This window comes from Palaemon carinicauda, chromosome 6 (genome assembly GCF_036898095.1).
Source record: "Palaemon carinicauda isolate YSFRI2023 chromosome 6, ASM3689809v2, whole genome shotgun sequence".
NCBI lineage: Eukaryota > Metazoa > Arthropoda > Malacostraca > Decapoda > Palaemonidae > Palaemon > Palaemon carinicauda.
The window spans coordinates 178,188,786-178,207,062 of record NC_090730.1 but is presented as its reverse complement, the minus strand read 5'-3'; the positions used below and the strand labels follow the sequence as shown (position 1 = coordinate 178,207,062).

Sequence of the window (18,277 nt, the reverse complement as noted above, 5' to 3'; positions counted from 1 at the left end):
TTGTACGTATTTTGTACGAATATTATTGTTTTTAAATAATTAGGAAATAATAGGAATCAAAACTTATCTATTAAGCTAGTTAACAAACTAACTATTTAAGCAAAAGTGAAGTAAAAAAACATGCAAGTGACCGATTCCATCATCATATCAGTCCTGGATTGATGACAATACCCTTATTGAAATTGCCATTATCTTACTAATTAAAATCAAATGTACTAGATTACTTCTGAGAACTTGTCTATCCTTTTGATAAATGAAATTAAATATACAAATCAGGTTTACTGTTTCGATTGCTTTCTGGGTATTCAATCAATTTCATTCAATCAATTCTATTCATTCATAAATGTTCTGGTTTAATCTCGTTTGCTTGTTACTTCCATCCAGTAATTTCCTGTTTTACAAAACTGCCACACGATTTTCATGTATTTATTCAAATATCATAATGTTCAAAATATTTTGTTGATGGTACCAACGAATATCTACGGTATTTTGTTGATGTTACCAATGAAGGTCTTGGATATTTTGTCGATGGTACCAACGAAGGTCTCGGATATTTTGTCAATGGTACCAACGAAGGTCTCGGATATTTTGTCAATGGTACCAACGAAGGTCTCGGATATTTTGTCGATGGTACCAACGAAGGTCTAGGATATTTGTTGATGTTACAACGAAGATCTCGGATATATTGTTAATGGGTACCAATGAAGGTCTCGGATATTTTGTTGATGGTACCAACGAGGGTCTCGGATATTTTGTTGATGGTACCAACGAAGGTGTCGGTACCAATGAAGGTCTCAGATATTTTATTGATGGTACCAACGAAAGTCTCGGATATTTTGTTGATGATACCAATGAAGATCTCGGATATTTTGTTGATGTTACCAACAAAGGTCTCGGATATTTTGTTGATGGTACCAACGAAAGTCTCGGATATTTTGTTGATGGTACCAATGAAGATCTCGGATATTTTGTTGATGTTACAACGAAGGTCTCGGATATTTTGTTGATGGTACCAATGAAGGTCTCGGATATTTTGTTGATGGTACCAACGAAGGTCTCGGATATTTTGTTGATGGTACCAATGAAGGTCTCGGATATTTTGTTGATGTTACCAACGAAGGTCTCGGATATTTTGTTGATGTTACCAACGAAGATCATTTTATTGATGGTTACCAATGAAGGTCTCGGATATTTTGTTGATGGTACCAATGAAGGTCTCGGATATTTTGTTGATGGTACCAACGAAGGTCTCGGATATTTTGTTGATGGTACCAACGAAGGGGTCGGATATTTTGCTGATGTTACCAACGAAGATCTCGGATATTTTGTTGATGGTACCAATAAAGGTCTCAGATATTTTGTTGATGTAACCAACGAAGGTCTCGGTACCAATGAAGGTCTCAGATATTTTGTTGATGGTACCAATGAAGGTCTCGGATATTTTGTTGATGGTACCAACGAAGGTCTCGGATATTTTGTTGATGTTACCAACGAAGGTCTCGGATATTTTGTTGATGTTACCAACGAAGGTCTCGGATATTTTGTTGATGTTACCAACGAAGATCATTTTATTGATGTTACCAACGAAGGTCTCGATATTTTGTTGATAGGTACCAATGAAGGTCTCGGATATTTTGTTGAATGTACCAACCGAAGTCTCGGATATTTTGTTGATGGTACCAACGTAGGTCTCGGATATTTTGTCGATGATACCAACAATGGTGTTGGATATTTGGTCAATGGTACCAATGTAGATCTTGGGTATCCACATGTTACTAGATAATTAAATGTTTTATTATATACGTGACCATTACTCTACATAGGATCAGTAAGACCCTAATATCCATGGCATCATTCCCATGTGTTCCGAAATTCTTGTCATCAATGATATAGAAGGTACACATCCTAGTATCAATTCATATTATTTGAATCATCTGTTACATTATTTCGTAAATATTGATAATGTCAGTATGTTTTGAAGCATTTACAGTGTAACGAAAGAGAAACTATGATCGAATGTAGTTAAATGTGTAATAGATACTGAAAATATATCATATATCTTTAATACCAACTACTTTCATGATGGTACAAATATTCTGCAATACATGTTAGGAAAATTCTACCTAAAAAAATGCATGCAATTCAGTTCCACATACCGATGGTCACGATACACTGTCAGGATTTACAACATAATGAAAACCTTGACGCGAGAACTAAGAATTTATTTGAGACTTTGGCTACAACAAGGAAAAAAGATACTTACAAATAGTGGCACCCGCAAGTCACACACTTGCGGGTGTCGAGTAAAAGCAGCTGTAGTAAATTTAGAAATATGAGAACTTGAATATCAGAACCATGTGTTTTGAACACCAGAATTAATGTCAAACCTTGTGAAGGTTATATGGAGAACAGATATATGGTTTATACAGTACATACTATATATATATATATATATATATATATATATATATATTATATATATATATATTATATATATATACTATATATATATATATATATATGTATATATATATATACTATATATATATATATATACATATAATTATATATATATATATATATATAGTATACTATATATATATATACACACACACACACATATATATATATATATATATATATATATATATATATATATATATATATATATATTATATATATATCTTTAAGTGGTAATTGTGTGTGTGTGTGTGTGAGAGAGAGAGAGAGAGAGAGAGAGAGAGAGAGAGAGAGAGAGAGAGAGAGAAGAGGAGAGAGAGAGAGAGGGGGTTCTAAAGATTTTCATAAACAATTATACATAGAATATATCTCATGTCCAGATAATATTTTATTAACAATAGAAAACTTTCCTTTTTCAGTGAATTCAATTACTTATACATTGCAATATTCCTCTTTTTTTACATAACCTTGAAAATGGTATTTTCATTACAATTTTCTCACATTATTTCATAATTTTTGTAATTTTATCAGTTATTCTGTGCTTCAAAGGTTAATCTTATTTTCGTGTAGCTAAGAAAAACTAATATATAAATTTGATGGATAAAAAACCATCCTTTTTACAAGCTTGCAACGTAGTATATTTATGAAATAAAATTGCCATCACTGTCGAAGAAGAAACATTTCGGTTGCAGGATTTTCTCTACCTTTAGATTTTTTAGTGAAATTATGAAGGACTTTGTTACTCGGAAAAACGGTTTATTTGCTTTATTTAAACTTTCATAATAGAGTAGGTGAAAAGAAGCAAGAAATGTGTCAAGCAAATATAATTCCTCACATTCGAAACATTTACACTTTCTTTTCTATATAAAAATACCTATCTTTTTTTTACTCTCCTTGCATCAAAATATATACGAAAACCTTTTGCTGAGGATATAAGTGTTTCAACTTTGAGAGCAGATAAATTATTTCAATGTTGAAGTTTACTGGAAAACAAAAGGTTGCACCATTAAAATATTGATATTTTGAGCAGGGCAGAGGAGATTATTGCTGATAGAGAATACTGCTTCTCACAAATATTTTACCTAGCAGGATTCTTTCTTTCAATTATTTTAATGAAATCATTATTAATACGAATCTTTCCATCGAAGAATCGTCTAAAGTCGATGATTTTTGTTTTGGTATATAGGATTTTACGTGTATATAAAACACTTTATAAATGCATACACACACATACACAGACACATACACACACACAATCACACACACACACACACACATATATAATATATATATATATTTATATATATTATATATATATAGTATATATATTATATATATATATATATATACTATATATATATATATATATATTTATATATATATATATATATTTATATATATAATATATATATATATATATATATATATTATATATGCGTGTGTGTGTGTGTGTGTCTGTATATATATATACAATTTTGAACGATTCTGATAAAAGATTAGAAATGTCTTTTATATGAATTGAAAATATATCGTATGGTATTAAAGTTTCTTCATTATATATTCCACATATATTTTTGAACCTATCTGAGCTTTTTTATAATACATAATCATAAATTTCGTAATCAATTAAAAAAAGGTGAGGGGACATTGTACATTGGAATGACATCCTAAACATACATTTTAAGAATAATAATAAAAAAAACTGGTTATAAATAACAATGATGCTTTAACCTATTTCAAATTTTTGTATGAATAAATTCCCTGTTCATTCTTATACCCACTTCAAAATATAAAATTTCATAAAGTAACCATCTCACTAACAGTATATATATTATTTCTTTATAATTCTTTTTATTTTTCTCTACATAATGGAAAATCATTTAATCAACCGTGAACTAGTTTGTCTATCGTCTTTCTCTAAAAGCCTAAATATGTCCTCGTATATATTCACGCTTTAATAGATAGATAGACTAATCAACAAAAAGAGACGATCAAGTTGGACTACCTTTTCAACGAGATATCTAGTAGCAGTTATAATCCCCAGCTAACGCAATAAACTTACCGTCTCAAAACCTTAAAACACATGTATTGGCTATGGATTATCCTTTCTCTTCGTGCAAGATCACTACAATTTTCAGAAAAGCGTATCATTATCTTTTATGTATATCGTCGGAGGAATGTCTGATATCACGATCCATTCGAAGAACATGTGTTGATTGGCTTTTGCCATGAAGGAACGGCTTATCAGCTTTGGTCTTCTTCCCCAATGTGATATTACATGCAAACAGATTGATGCTATTCGGTTTCGTGAGGGAAGCCATTAGATGTAAACATATTGTTGGACTGAGATTCTATTATGCATAAATTTCAATGAACGGCGATGTGACATCTTAGTAATTGTACAAGGTTAGTCTTGTGCCATGGATATGCTAGTAGAATATAAGGATAAAATGTATAATAAAATGATAACAAGGAGAGAAATATCATACAGCAGCGTGATCAAACGAAAAAGCAATACTATTGTGGAGGAAAATAAAACATTTCAAAATCTTATCATCATATTTTGGCTTACTCTGCTTTAATCTATGGACTAAATATATGAAAAAAAAACTGTATCAACAAGTTAAATTTATTATAAACATTATTTCACTAGTTGCTCTCTCTCTCTCTCTCTCTCTCTCTCTCTCTCTCTCATCCTCTCTCTCTCTCTCTCTCTCTCTCTCTCTCCTCTCTCTCTCTCTCTCTCTCTCTTATGGAAAAAATTGTTGTTTATAAGTTAAATTTATTACTAACACTATTTCACAAGTTACTCTCTCTCTCTCTCTCCTCTCTCTCTCTCTCTCTCTCTCTCTCTCTCTCTCTCTCTCTCTCTCTCTCTCTCTCTCTCTCTCTCATTTAACATTAATTGGTTGGCACTACTAGTTTAAATCTTCAGAGAGATTCTGAAATAAAAACTCCAAGTACCTGAAAATATTGGACGATATTTATAATTGTGAAGCAAATTGATATTTAATCATGAAAAGGTAAAACTTTTTTTAATCATATTTCCTTTTAACTAACTACTTTTTCTGTTATATTCTATATTTTACAAACATTACCAGAAACAAGGCACGACCAATTCATATAGAAAAATAGTAAGGAAACGTAAAAAGGTATATTAAAATTCAGATAAACATAGACGTTCACCTGTCATATCGAACACCACAATACGAGAGACTGAATGGACTCTCCCTTAATATTTTTTTCTTGAATACTCAGCTTTAACAACTTTTTACAAGAATAGAAACAAGGCGCTTAAAGGTTTAGTAAAGAGAATCCCTTAAATACTTGAGAACGAGAAAGGGATCTGGACTCTGATACAAGAAAAAACATTGGAAGTTTACCTGTAACTAATTCGTAGTGGAGTTCATTTGAACTGGAGTGGGAAAGAGAAAAATATGATAATACTCACTAATGAAAGCAGGGAGGAATACATAAAATTCTGGAGAGAGAGAGAGAGAGAGAGAGAGAGAGAGAGAGAGAGAGAGAGTGAGAGAGGAGAGAGAGAGAGAGAGAGAGAGAGATGAGAGAGAGAGAGAGAGAGAGGTTATTAAAAATATCTCGTACAAAGTTCAATCAACAGAAAAGAATCTTCTTATTAAATTAACATTGAGTTTGAAGTGACATTTTAGCACCCCTAAGCTTTATAACGTTGCAGTAATAATTAGAATGAAATATTTGTTTACCCATTTTCCTAATTGTTGGAACCCCTTTTGACTTTCAATTCTTTATGAAGTAATGTATTAGTTTATTCATATAATTCTGCATGGTATTTACGTTTCACACACGCGCACACACACGGACAGGCACACCCCCACACACACACATACACACACACATTATATATATATATATATATATATATATATAATATATATATATAATATATATATATATATATATATATATATACTATATATATATATATATATATATATATATATATATATAGTAAAGGACAAAGACTATTTTTTAATCTGCCGATGAAATTGAAAATAATGATAAAACATTGTATAAGATTATATATACACATCTTAGATATATTGAGATTAAACTCATATTACACTAAAAACTACCTAAGCATGATTAAAAAAAAAAAAGAAAAAAATGCGAAGTCAGGTATGAAAATCTCAGTGAAAATATGATGTTTTGGGGTGTTCAGAAAGATGACCATATTTTTTTTTTTTTTTTTTTTATGAAACTCTTGCAAGTTTATAAGTAAAAATTATTATGAAAATAATTTGCTTTAGTAATGGCAAGCGTGGAAGATATAATTTAAAAACAAAAATGGTTTCATTAAGAATTAGAAAAAAAGACGAGTTTAAAGTAAGTGGGCGGAAAATATTAAGTTTCTGCTGTAATATAGTTCCATCTTCCGGACATTCACAGGGTATGTTCCAGGTTTTTTCTTGCTTTGATAAAACCTCGATTTTTTATTTACGAATATGCTTGAAGTCACCGTCCATATTTTTTCAAGCTCGCTTTTATTAAAACTGTATATGCAGGTCAAGTAAACTTTTAAATTAGATTCCCTGAAATTATATATAAAACTCAGGCTATATATTAGTTTAGTCAGATCGGTGTTACTGTCTGAACATGATTCGTGGTACGGCAACGAAATAATATCCAATAGGTTTCGTAGATAATAGAACAAAGCCCTCAGAAGAATATAGGGAGTTAAATGGCAGGAATATATTAGAAATGAAACTATAAGAGAGATTACTCGAATGCCATATTTGGATGAGATCATGGTCAGGGTAGATTGAGATGGTCAGGGGGTGATTTTTTCGCTCCCATAAATAGAGATTAGTTTACCAAACTTTCAAATGGTCTCCAAGGCACAAGAAGAGTTGGAATACCAAGGCCTACATAGCAGAGGACTATGAGGCGTGAAGTAGATTATGAATGGGGAACCATTGATTTAAAAGCTCAAGATAGAGACGACTGACGAATTCTAACCAAAGCCCTTTGCGTCAGTAGGCGTAGGAGATGATGAAGATGATGATAATGATGATGATAATGATGATTGCCTATATAATGTGTAGTTAATTTTTATTCAGTTACGTAACCTCATATCAAAAGTCTAAAGGTTTTAAAGGTCACTCATGAATGGCAGAGGCAAGGGATACTGGCATTGTCTTATCAAGCTGGACAATGCCCTAGAGACTATCCATATTACAGATGATCAGCACCCAAGCCCCCTCTCCACTCAAGCAAGGACTAGGGAGGGCCAGGATATGACTGCAGATGACTCAGCAGATTGACCTATAAGCTCCCCCAAGCCTCCCATCCCCTAGCTCATAAGGATAGTGAGCTGGCAGCGACCAAAGGAACTAACCTTAAATTTCACTTTTTTTTTTTTTTATTATTATTACTAATGACTGGCCCTAACAAACGTACACACATAAAAAACCGATGTTGAATATATATTAAATTAGCTCTTTTTACTTATTCTCATTACAGTTTGGCGAGGTAGGCTACCATATTTTGCTTATTCACATTCAAGTTTTAAACACTAGTTTGAGCGGGACTCGAACCCCAGTTTGGCAATAACTAGGCAAAGACGCTACAACCAGGGCACCGCAACCAACTTTTCTAATGGAGTCAGTGTGCATTTTCAAATTTCGACCTGGGATTCGAATGATATATCCAGTTTCTTCTTTAGTAAGTTTTTTTTTTTTTTATTTTTTTTTTTTTAGCAGCTCCAACACAAAATTCAGTTTTAGTTTTTTTTTTTACAGAAAATTGAATGGAAATCTAAAAAGAAGTCAGTACAACGGTTTTTTGTTAACAATGATCTGTGGCTTGTTCCTGTCATGTTTTTTTTATATAAAAAAGTATTATTTTGATCCTAAAAAACCGACAGTTATAGTTCGAATAAAGAGATATGCTAACGGGACTTGTCGAACGTAGTGTAAAGAGTGCTATGTTTACCTCTGCCAACGAAGTTGGAAGGAGGTTATGTTTTACCCCCTGTTTATTTGTTTATTTCTGTTTCTGTGTGTGTGTTTGTTTGTGAACAGCTCAATGGCCAAAATTTTAATGGTAGAGTAATGAAACTTGCCGGAATAAACCACTATGTGAAAAGCTGGAATAATTCAATTTTGAAAGGTCAAGCTCAAAAGTCAAGGTCACGGTCAAGCGAAATGCCCAATTCACGTAATCAGCCATAAGATTGGACATTGTTTTCACAGACTCTTAAAACCTGGCTCATACTTGAAGTGCATGAAAATCCACACTAATTAATAAATGTTAAGGCCAAAGGTCAAGGTCAAGCAAAAGATCGAGCATTAAGCTACCTTGGCGAAGGTCTGCATTCAACTGAGTGTCACTATTTTTTCCTGCTTTATTCTTCTTATTTATTTATGGTGAAGTAAACAATTTTGTTGTAAAATTCAATCTTTATTGATTTTAGATTACATTATTATTATTATTATTATTATTATTATTATTATATTATTATTATTATTATTATTATAATGTGGGTGTATAAATGTATTAGTAAAGTAAAGCTTTTTTCCTTATATCGAGAATTGACTTTGATTTTCTTTTGGATAACAACTTCATTGAAAAATAATTCTCTAAACAACACTAAGATACACTCTCTCTCTCTCTCTCTCTCTCTCTCTCTCTCTCTCTCCTCTCTCTCTCTCTCTCTCTCTCTCTCTCTCTCTCTCTCTCTCTCTCTCTTGTATAGTCTAAAATTAATAAAAATAATTCTCTATGACAAATAAAAACCAAGAATGTTTTTAACATTTTATTCTTATAGGAATAGAACATTTCAATACTATACAACGACAAAAAAAATAATCTTTGGTATTTTGGTTTTATGAAATATACAAAATCTATCTTTTTAGGATTTCCTGGGATGGTTCACATCAGACCGAAATATCCAGGAACAGCAGAGATAAGACGTTGGGATGTTTTTGAAATTTCGGTAATTGAAGTCGATGGCCTTTGCAGATAGATTATGTTTGGCTTGAATTGGAAAAATTAAGGAAATTCTCTCTCTCTCTCTCTCTCTCTCTCTCTCTCTCTCTCTCTCTCTCTCTCTCTCTCTCTCTCTCTCTCTCTCTCTCTCTCCTCTCTCTCTCTCTCTCTGTATATATATATATATATATATATATATATATATATATATATATATATATATATATATATATATATATATATATATATATATATATATATATATTCGCCCATCCTTAATTGAGGAACTAGAAGTCTCCGAATATAACTTTAACATTTACTTAAAAATTACAGTCAAATGAAGGCAAATATTCTACTCGCCCTGTATTAGTCAGTAAATATTAACATAGATGGCACCACCATTCTAGCAAGGATCCCAAAGCTGAAAATCCTTTTTGGTTTCATGATTCCTTCTTTAGTTATCCATGTCTCTAAACTATTTTTCCCTCTATAAAGTAGTAGATGAAAGTGGGTGGGCAAAGAATAGCCAGAAAGTGTTCTTGAGTTAAGTGTAAAGAGAGTTGGGTGATTTGTACAGTTATGGTTAAAAGTGTTGTGTAATTATTCTATTTAATTCATCTCTTATTTAAATGTTTGCAGATTAGTCAGACCATGAAGGGTTTGAAAGTGGTCTGTGAAACGTGTTGATGTTCTGAATAGGCTTGAGCTACACAGATTCTTGATTTGTTATTTTATGACTTTATTTATTATTCGTAATAGTTAGAATTTGGCAGTATGCGTTAAGGTGCGTTTTCTACAGTGATTAAATATTTTATTAGAGGTCCTGCATTACTTAATTAAGTTAATTATTTTCATATTTTAGTGCCGTAATAATGTATTAGAGATGCATTACTTTAAATTTGGTGTTTTTTCTACAGTGGTGTAATTTTCTGTATTGGAGACTTTTTTTTTTACTTCAAATTCCGTGCATATTCTACAGTGTGTAATTCTCTATTAGAGATTTTTACTTTAAACTGCATATTTTAAGTGTTATTGGCTGTTACATGGTGCTTTTTAGTGTGACCAGGCGACTATTTACAACAGAATTGGATATATCTAGTAAGATTATCTCTTTCTGCACAGGCAATGCCTTGCCTAAAGAAAAACTTATTACCGCATTTTGTCAATGGAAACAAGTGACGTGGGCTGGATACTTAAATCCTAAGAAGTTTCTTGGTGAAAATTAAGTAATGTCTTGTTTTACACTTTCATACTTGACATATAGGTAAGGTCATAGCTTGTTTTGATAGAAGGTTCATCCTTTGAATCTAGGAGTATGGTCTGTTAGCAGTCAAATAATCTACCTATTGTTTATTGCATTGTATGAAAGTCTTTAATCCCCTAAAGTTGTCTTTTTTTTTTTCAAATATATCCCCGTAAGTTTTCATTGACATACTGTTAGTTTGGATATTGGTATTCACTGATTGGCTGGTAATTTTTGAGTTTAAACTTCTGGCTGTAGGTTGAAACTTGAGCACCTATATTTTTACCGTAAACTCTCGTACAGTTGCTTTCGAATGTTACTGTAAAAAAAAAAATGGTAATCTGGCTTTCCAGGTAGTTGAATCATTCACATTTTTAGTATAGAATTTTTAAGTTTAAAACTGTATCTATGGTTTTATAAACTGTAGTGACAATCCTTTTAATTTGTTGAAGATAATAGTTACCTAAGGTCTGCTTGTGATGTGAAGATAAAGATAAATATGAAATATAATATCAAGTTGACACGATGCCCGGTCCTCGGTTCTTGTTAATTGAAAAATCTTTTATAAAGTGAAATCTCCTTTTTTCGATAAATGTAATATCGAACCAAAACATCTGTTTTTCATAGGACTATAAGCTGCTCTTCAATGACTTTCCCGTCACTTTACTTCTATGAACTTCTCAGTAAAACTGTTGCTCATTTGAAAGTAAAAGTAAAAATCTCTCTTGATTTTCATACGGACCTAATCAGCTACGTAAAGTAGATTCCTGCCAAGATTTTAAGTCTTGCAGAAAAAAAACTTCATAAACTTGCATTATATTCAATTTTTTTTTATTACTGAACCTTGCTGTCTAGAAATTTCCTTAAATTTAATATTGTTGAAATTGAAGATGTAAATAACTTGGATTTGTATTTCTCAAAATGCTAGCCAATGTTAGAAATTAGTCAAGAAAAGGATATGGTAGGTAACAAAGTAGTTATTTTACTTAACTAGGAAATGCATTGTAAGAATATTGGAACTAATGATAGGATATTGTAAGAAATTAGTGAAAGAGGATCACCTATTACGTGGTTTTTTATGCATTTGGATTAACTATCCATGAAATTACACTTTTATGATAGTTAGTTATTAGCATATCTAGAGAATAATAGTGTGAGATCAATATCTAAAATTTAAGTTTCCTCCACCTGAACTAGGTTCGTGATAATTAGCGAAAATAGTTTTGAGATCGAAGGTATGAAAGAAAGTTTTTCAAGGAACTGATATAGTAAGCTGAAATGAGTTACTGCCATTACGAACGACTTGAAAGTTATTGAAAAAATGTCCTAATTCTCTACGTTTTAGGAGACAGGGTCAGTGGATTGCAGCTAGTGGGGTAGTAGAAATCTGTATCCCCTTATCAAACCTTGAATAAATTAATAATGGCGGCTGGACACGGTGAAGGTATGTACTCGATGACAAACTTAATCGGGATTTCCTATATATTTTAAGATTTGAAATGTAGTGCACCATATATGATAGCTAGCAAATAAAATCCACGAATCTACAATTCATCGGAATACCAAGATATTTAGTAGTTTTATATTATGATTGGTGTTAGTTTACTACAACCTTAATATAGACTAGACATATTGAACAGCGTTTACTGCACTAAATGAGAACAAATTACCTTCTGTGAATATTTCCCATGTTTACTAGAGCAACATTAGTTGAAAGTAATAGGCGCTCAAATAATGCTTGGGTACCCCCAAGAATCTTGGACTAAGTGAGACTTCTTAAAACGAAAGGGTACAATTAAATATTAAGAAATTTCAAATTCTCTAGGTGCTAAGAAAGTTTTAGGATATATATAAACGTGGAGAAGGAAAGCCGTATAAATGCCACTTGGCTAAATGCCATGAGGATCAATCAATGTTCATTTATTACTCGTGAAAATGCCTCTTCAAAATTTAATAGGCTTTTTTAACTTTTATCAAATTAAAGAGGACCAATAAATTTGTCTTAATCATAAATGCATCAATAAATTTGATAATTTTAGGCTTTTTTTCAGCTTCACTTTCAAATAAGCCATTTTTAAAGCTTTTAGAACTTCAGAATAAGTAAGATTTTAAACTGGCAAAACTTGGTGTTAATATAAATACATTTACTTAATTTTTCTATCTGCTACCTTTAGGTACATTAACTTCTATATTTCTAGCTGGCAACTTCATACTGTAGTGACCATGAAATGTTACAGAAGTTTATATAATTAGCTACTTTTCTAGTATGCAATTTCAGAGCTTAAGACACATAAGTTTCTCAATAGCTATTCATAGCATGGCTATTCAACAACAGCTGGAACAGATAATTTGTGAGGTGAGGATGTATCAGCGAGTTAGAGAACAGATATGATTTGTAAGTGGAGGTATGTTTCAGTGAGTTTAGGATGAACGCAGAGTTTAAATTCCTGCTGCATCATTAAAGTAAAATCTTTTTCTTTCAGGTACTAAATACTGGTGGGTGATGAAGTTTTGACATGTGGTTCTTGTGGGAGCCATTAGTTTGGAGTCATCCTTATATGCTGTGTGTCATGTCCTTCCGTGCATTTTTTAAGGGAGGATGTTTGATCGGAGTCTCGGTAATGCCTAAGAGAGTATATTGCTGCTTTAGGCTGAGAAAGTCTTGCTACCACAGCATCTGTGAATACACCCTTGACTTGGTTCATGAGATTATAAGTCGAGGAAGAAGTCATCCAGAGGTAAGTCACTAGATTTTACAGATTTTTCAGATTTTTAATGTCTAATTTAACTGGAGGTTGGAAGTTTCTTTTCCTTGTATTCCACCGTAAACTAGTTTACTAAGTGACTTCTGGAGAGACTGTTGTGAATAAGCTGCTGACTAAGGGTACCTCAGTGTCTCCAGTGGTAATCTATTTTTTTAATTGGTAGCTTTTATACTGGTAGTTTTTATACTGAAGTGATCATAGAGATTTATACTGAAGTGATCATAGAGCAAGATATGACAAATAAGTTTATATAATTTTTCAAGTAGGTAATTTCAGAGCATGAAAGACTTCAGTTTTAACTTTAAATAGCTGGAACCAGATAGGTTGAGTGAGATGAAAAAGTCTTAAAATTTACTGCTGCACCATTGAAGTAGTCTACATTTTCTTTCAGGGACTGAATACTGGAGTGACTGTTTGATCTGATTCTTATAGTAGACATAAGTTTGCAGTCATCCTTGCATGCTTAGCGCATGACATGGCCTTCCATGCAGTATTCCTTTAAGAGAGAACTACTGAGATAGAAAGTATATTGCTGCTTCAGGTTTGGCAAGTCTGCTGCCGGAGCCTCAGTGCATACATCCTTGCTTGGTTCATGGGATCGTCTGGGAAGTCACCTCAGGCAATCGTCTGGGAAGTCACCTCAGGCAATCGTCTGGGAAGTCACCTCAGGCAAGTCACTAGGATATTCAGATTTTGGTGTAGTTTCTCTTGTAACCGGAGGTTGGATTTTTTTTTTCGGGCATACCACAGTCTCCTAGTTTATAAAAAAGCTTTTAGGTATTCTTAATTTCACTAGGTAGCTACTGACTAAGGCTACTTCAGTGTACCCAATGTTAGTGGTGTTATTTACTTATATTTTTATTCAGCGCTGTCTTGGGTGTCCGTAGGGTAGACTACTTTACGCGGCTTACTTAGTTGCAATGTTGATTCAGGTTGTCATAAGTGCCCCTAGAGTAGACTAAATTATGCAGCTCACCTAGACCATAAAATTGTTGTAGTTTCATGTGCTTCAAAGAAAGCTCTGGCACCAGCATGTATCAGGGCTGAGATTTTTAAATTTTTCACAAGTCAACATCTTTGCTGAATCTTAAAACTAGGGAGATGAGTTACCTTGTAAACAACCCCCTGGCTAGTTACCCCCATGTAAACCGCGCTCCTTGCGCCATTTGACCCCTGTGCCTGTGGGATCCAAGGCCTGATACAGAGGCTAAAAGTAAGTAATTTGCATATTTTCGACAATCCTTTGTATTTAGATTTCTGGACAGTTCCATCCTGGTTGTAATACTAAGTATGTAGTCAATTTTAGTCAGGCATTCTCCATCAAGAAGCTCAGCACTACAGTGTTCATAAGTTATATGATCTATGAAAAGTTGTGGAATTCTTACTATTCGGGTAGTTGAATCGGTAGAGCTTCAAAAGTTCCAACTTTAAAGTTTTTATATTGAACAGGCTGACATGGGCTTTAGTTTGTTTTAATGTTACTGTTTTTAAAATATTTTCTGTTCATTACCTTGTATATCTTAAGGGTAAATTCTGGTATGAAGTAATCCGTTAAATTTATGGCATCCAATTTACTTCCATAATTAAGTTTGAAACCTTCCCTGAGGTATGCAAACCTTTGCCTACTATGTAAAGAATGTGTAAGTTTATATAAGTCTTCTAGTTTAATATAATAAATTCACAGGTGCGAGTGTGACAGATAAGGATGGAAGAAATATACTCCGATAATACTAGTTAGGAGTATATATAAAATCTATAATTAAATCTATAATTAAGAACATGATTGTTATTTTTTTTTAAGTTTCATGAATTCTTCAACGCATGGCTTAACCATTTTAGCCCTCATAAGTTATTTTATTAAATAGGAAAGTTTAAATTTTACTCTTTTTAAGGTTTAAAATTCTAATTCATCAAAAATTTTCAAAATTCAAAAGTAAATTCAGTCTCTATAATTGGGTGAATCCTTAAATATCTAGTCCAACTTAACCTTTTTCAACACTTTATTCAGGCTTTGAATAAAGTATTATATTCCGGCTTTGATTACAGTAAATTTTAATTGAAAGATTATGGTAATTGAGGTTCCAAAAATGTTTACGTAAACTTATTCAAAATTAGTCTTCAAGCATATTTGGATAAAAAGATACGGAACTAAACTCTAGTCAATTTCCTTTTAAAATTGCCTTGAATATATTCTGTTGGATTGCTATTAATCTCTTCATACTTCCAGGTTCTTAAATTTGGGGCATCCAATTGAAGATCTCAAGCTTGAGAGGACCTGGCTTCTGTAAAAGCTACTCACTGATTGAATCGTCTAAGAGCTGGATTCTGTAGAATTTACTCGCTGATTGAATCTTCTAAGAGGACCTGGCTCTAGTAGAACTTACTCGCTGAGAGATTCTTTTACTTATCATGCAAAACAAATTTAAGTAAAGTAAGAAATTCAGCAACTGTACTTTAGCAACTGTACTCTAGTACTTTAATAAACTAATACTTTGGTGAATGTATGAGTTGAGAAATTCATGAACTGTACTCCAGCAACTGTCCTCTAGCACTTTAATAAACTAATGAATGAGCGATATACTTTTATTAACCATTATCTTTGCTATTAAACCTTAAATTGGTGATGGGTATTATTCCTACGCTTGTGAATGCATGCTGTGCCTAGTAGGAAAGTTCTCTAATTGCGGTTATTCTTCTAAAACTTATTAGGAGTGTTTTATTCCCTTGCTTATAACTATAATTCCCATGGTCTGGTTTGAAGGTTATTGCAGTTTTTTCTTCTAAACCTTATATTGGTGATGGTTTTATTCCTCTGCTTGCAGGTTTATTTCACATGGTTATGATTTTTAACATGGCAAGTTATTCTTATAGGCATTATATTGGTGATAGTTTTATTCCATTGCTTATACAATAAATGTTAAAGGTTACTTTAGTATTTCTTTAGTCTCCAATTGTGTAAAATTCAATTCTGCATGAATTTCAAACATACTTTTTCAGTATAAAGCTTTATAGGAGTACGGCAACTTGTAAAGTCTAGTAAAATTTTTAAATTCTAGTAAAACATTAACACTAATGGTCGCTTGGGAAATGGATGCCTAATAAATTTACCAGCTAGGTTGTTAAAGGCATAAATTCATTAATTTCAGAATTTTATATCCAGCTGAAATATAAATGATGAATATGCATTACCAAAAACTTTATTCCAATCTTAATTTTCTAATTTTTCATCTTTAGTTAATCTGTCAAAAAAATTTAAGATATATTGAAGTAAATATCCTTTAAGGGCAGAGCAGGAGTGTTAAGATCATACCAATTGGTATTACTATAGTAGTAAGATTTTGGGCAAACTATTGTATCGAAGAGTTCTACAAGGTACTTAATGGATAAGTACATACATACATATACCAAAGGCACTTCCCCCAATTTTGGGGGGTAGCCGACAACAACAAGAAACAAAACAAAAAGGGGACCTCTACTCTCTACGTTCCTCCAGCCTAACCAGGGACTCAGCCGAGTTCAGCTGGTACTGCTAGGGTGCCACAGCCCAACCTCCCACATTTCCACCACAGATGAAGCTTCATACTGCTGAGTCCCCTACTGCTGCTACCTCCGCGGTCATCTAAGGCACCGGAGGAAGCAGCAGGGCCTACCGGAACTGCGTCACAATCGCTCGCCATTCATTCCTATTTCTAGCACGCTCTCTTGCCTCTCTCACATCTATCCTCCTATCACCCAGAGCTTTCTTCACACCATCCATCCACCCAAACCTTGGCCTTCCTCTTGTACTTCTCCCATCAACTCTTGCATTCATCACCTTCTTTAGCAGACAGCCATTTTCCATTCTCTCAACATGGCCAAACCACCTCAACACATTCATATCCACTCTAGCCGCTAACTCATTTCTTACACCCGTTCTCACCCTCACCACTTCGTTCCTAACCCTATCTACTCGAGATACACCAGCCATACTCCTCAGACACTTCATCTCAAACACATTCAATTTCTGTCTCTCCATCACTTTCATTCCCCACAACTCCGATCCATACATCACAGTTGGTACAATCACTTTCTCATATAGAACTCTCTTTACATTCATGCCCAATCCTCTATTTTTTACTACTCCCTTAACTGCCCCCAACACTTTGCAACCTTCATTCACTCTCTGACGTACATCTGCTTCCACTCCACCATTTGCTGCAACAACAGACCCCCAGTACTTAAACTGATCCACCTCCTCAAGTAACTCTCCATTCAACATGACATTCAACCTTGCACCACCTTCCCTTCTCGTACATCTCATAACCTTACTCTTACCCACATTAACTCTCAACTTCCTTCTCTCACACACCCTTCCAAATTCTGTCACTAGTCGGTCAAGCTTCTCTTCTGTGTCTGCTACCAGTACAGTATCATCCGCAAACAACAACTGATTTACCTCCCATTCATGATCATTCTCGCCTACCAGTTTTAATCCTCGTCCAAGCACTCTAGCATTCACCTCTCTCACCACTCCATCAACATACAAGTTAAACAACCACGGCGACATCACACATCCCTGTCTCAGCCCCACTCTCACCGGAAACCAATCGCTCACCTCATTTCCTATTCTAACACATGCTTTACTACCTGTGTAGAAACTTTTCACTGCTTGCAACAACCTTCCACCAACTCCATATAACCTCATCACATTCCACATTGCTTCCCTATCAACTCTATCATATGCTTTCTCCAGATCCATAAACGCAACATACACCTCCTTACCTTTTGCTAAATATTTCTCGCATATCTGCCTAACTGTAAAAATCTGATTCATACAACCCCTACCTCTTCTAAAACCACC

At 33.3% G+C, this 18,277-nt stretch overlaps 1 protein-coding gene and 1 long non-coding RNA gene across 2 annotated transcripts; both read left to right on the top strand.

Moving 5' to 3' along the window:
• The first annotated feature begins 691 nt into the window (after positions 1-691).
• On the top strand, positions 692-1,783 carry LOC137643371 (uncharacterized). The gene has a single exon (XM_068376200.1). The coding sequence runs from the start codon at positions 692-694 to the stop codon at positions 1,781-1,783; it is 1,092 nt and encodes a 363-aa protein (XP_068232301.1).
• A 9,352-nt stretch (positions 1,784-11,135) lies between these two features.
• On the top strand, positions 11,136-14,054 carry LOC137642304 (uncharacterized). The gene is made up of 3 exons (XR_011044745.1): positions 11,136-12,116; positions 13,156-13,410; positions 13,829-14,054. It is a non-coding gene; the product is annotated as an uncharacterized lncRNA (long non-coding RNA).
• The last annotated feature ends 4,223 nt before the right edge of the window (positions 14,055-18,277 follow it).

Coding starts and splice junctions, on each gene's coding strand:
- LOC137643371 (XM_068376200.1), top strand. CDS start 692: ATGGGTACCAATGAAGGTCTCGGATATTTTGTTGATGGTACCAACGAG.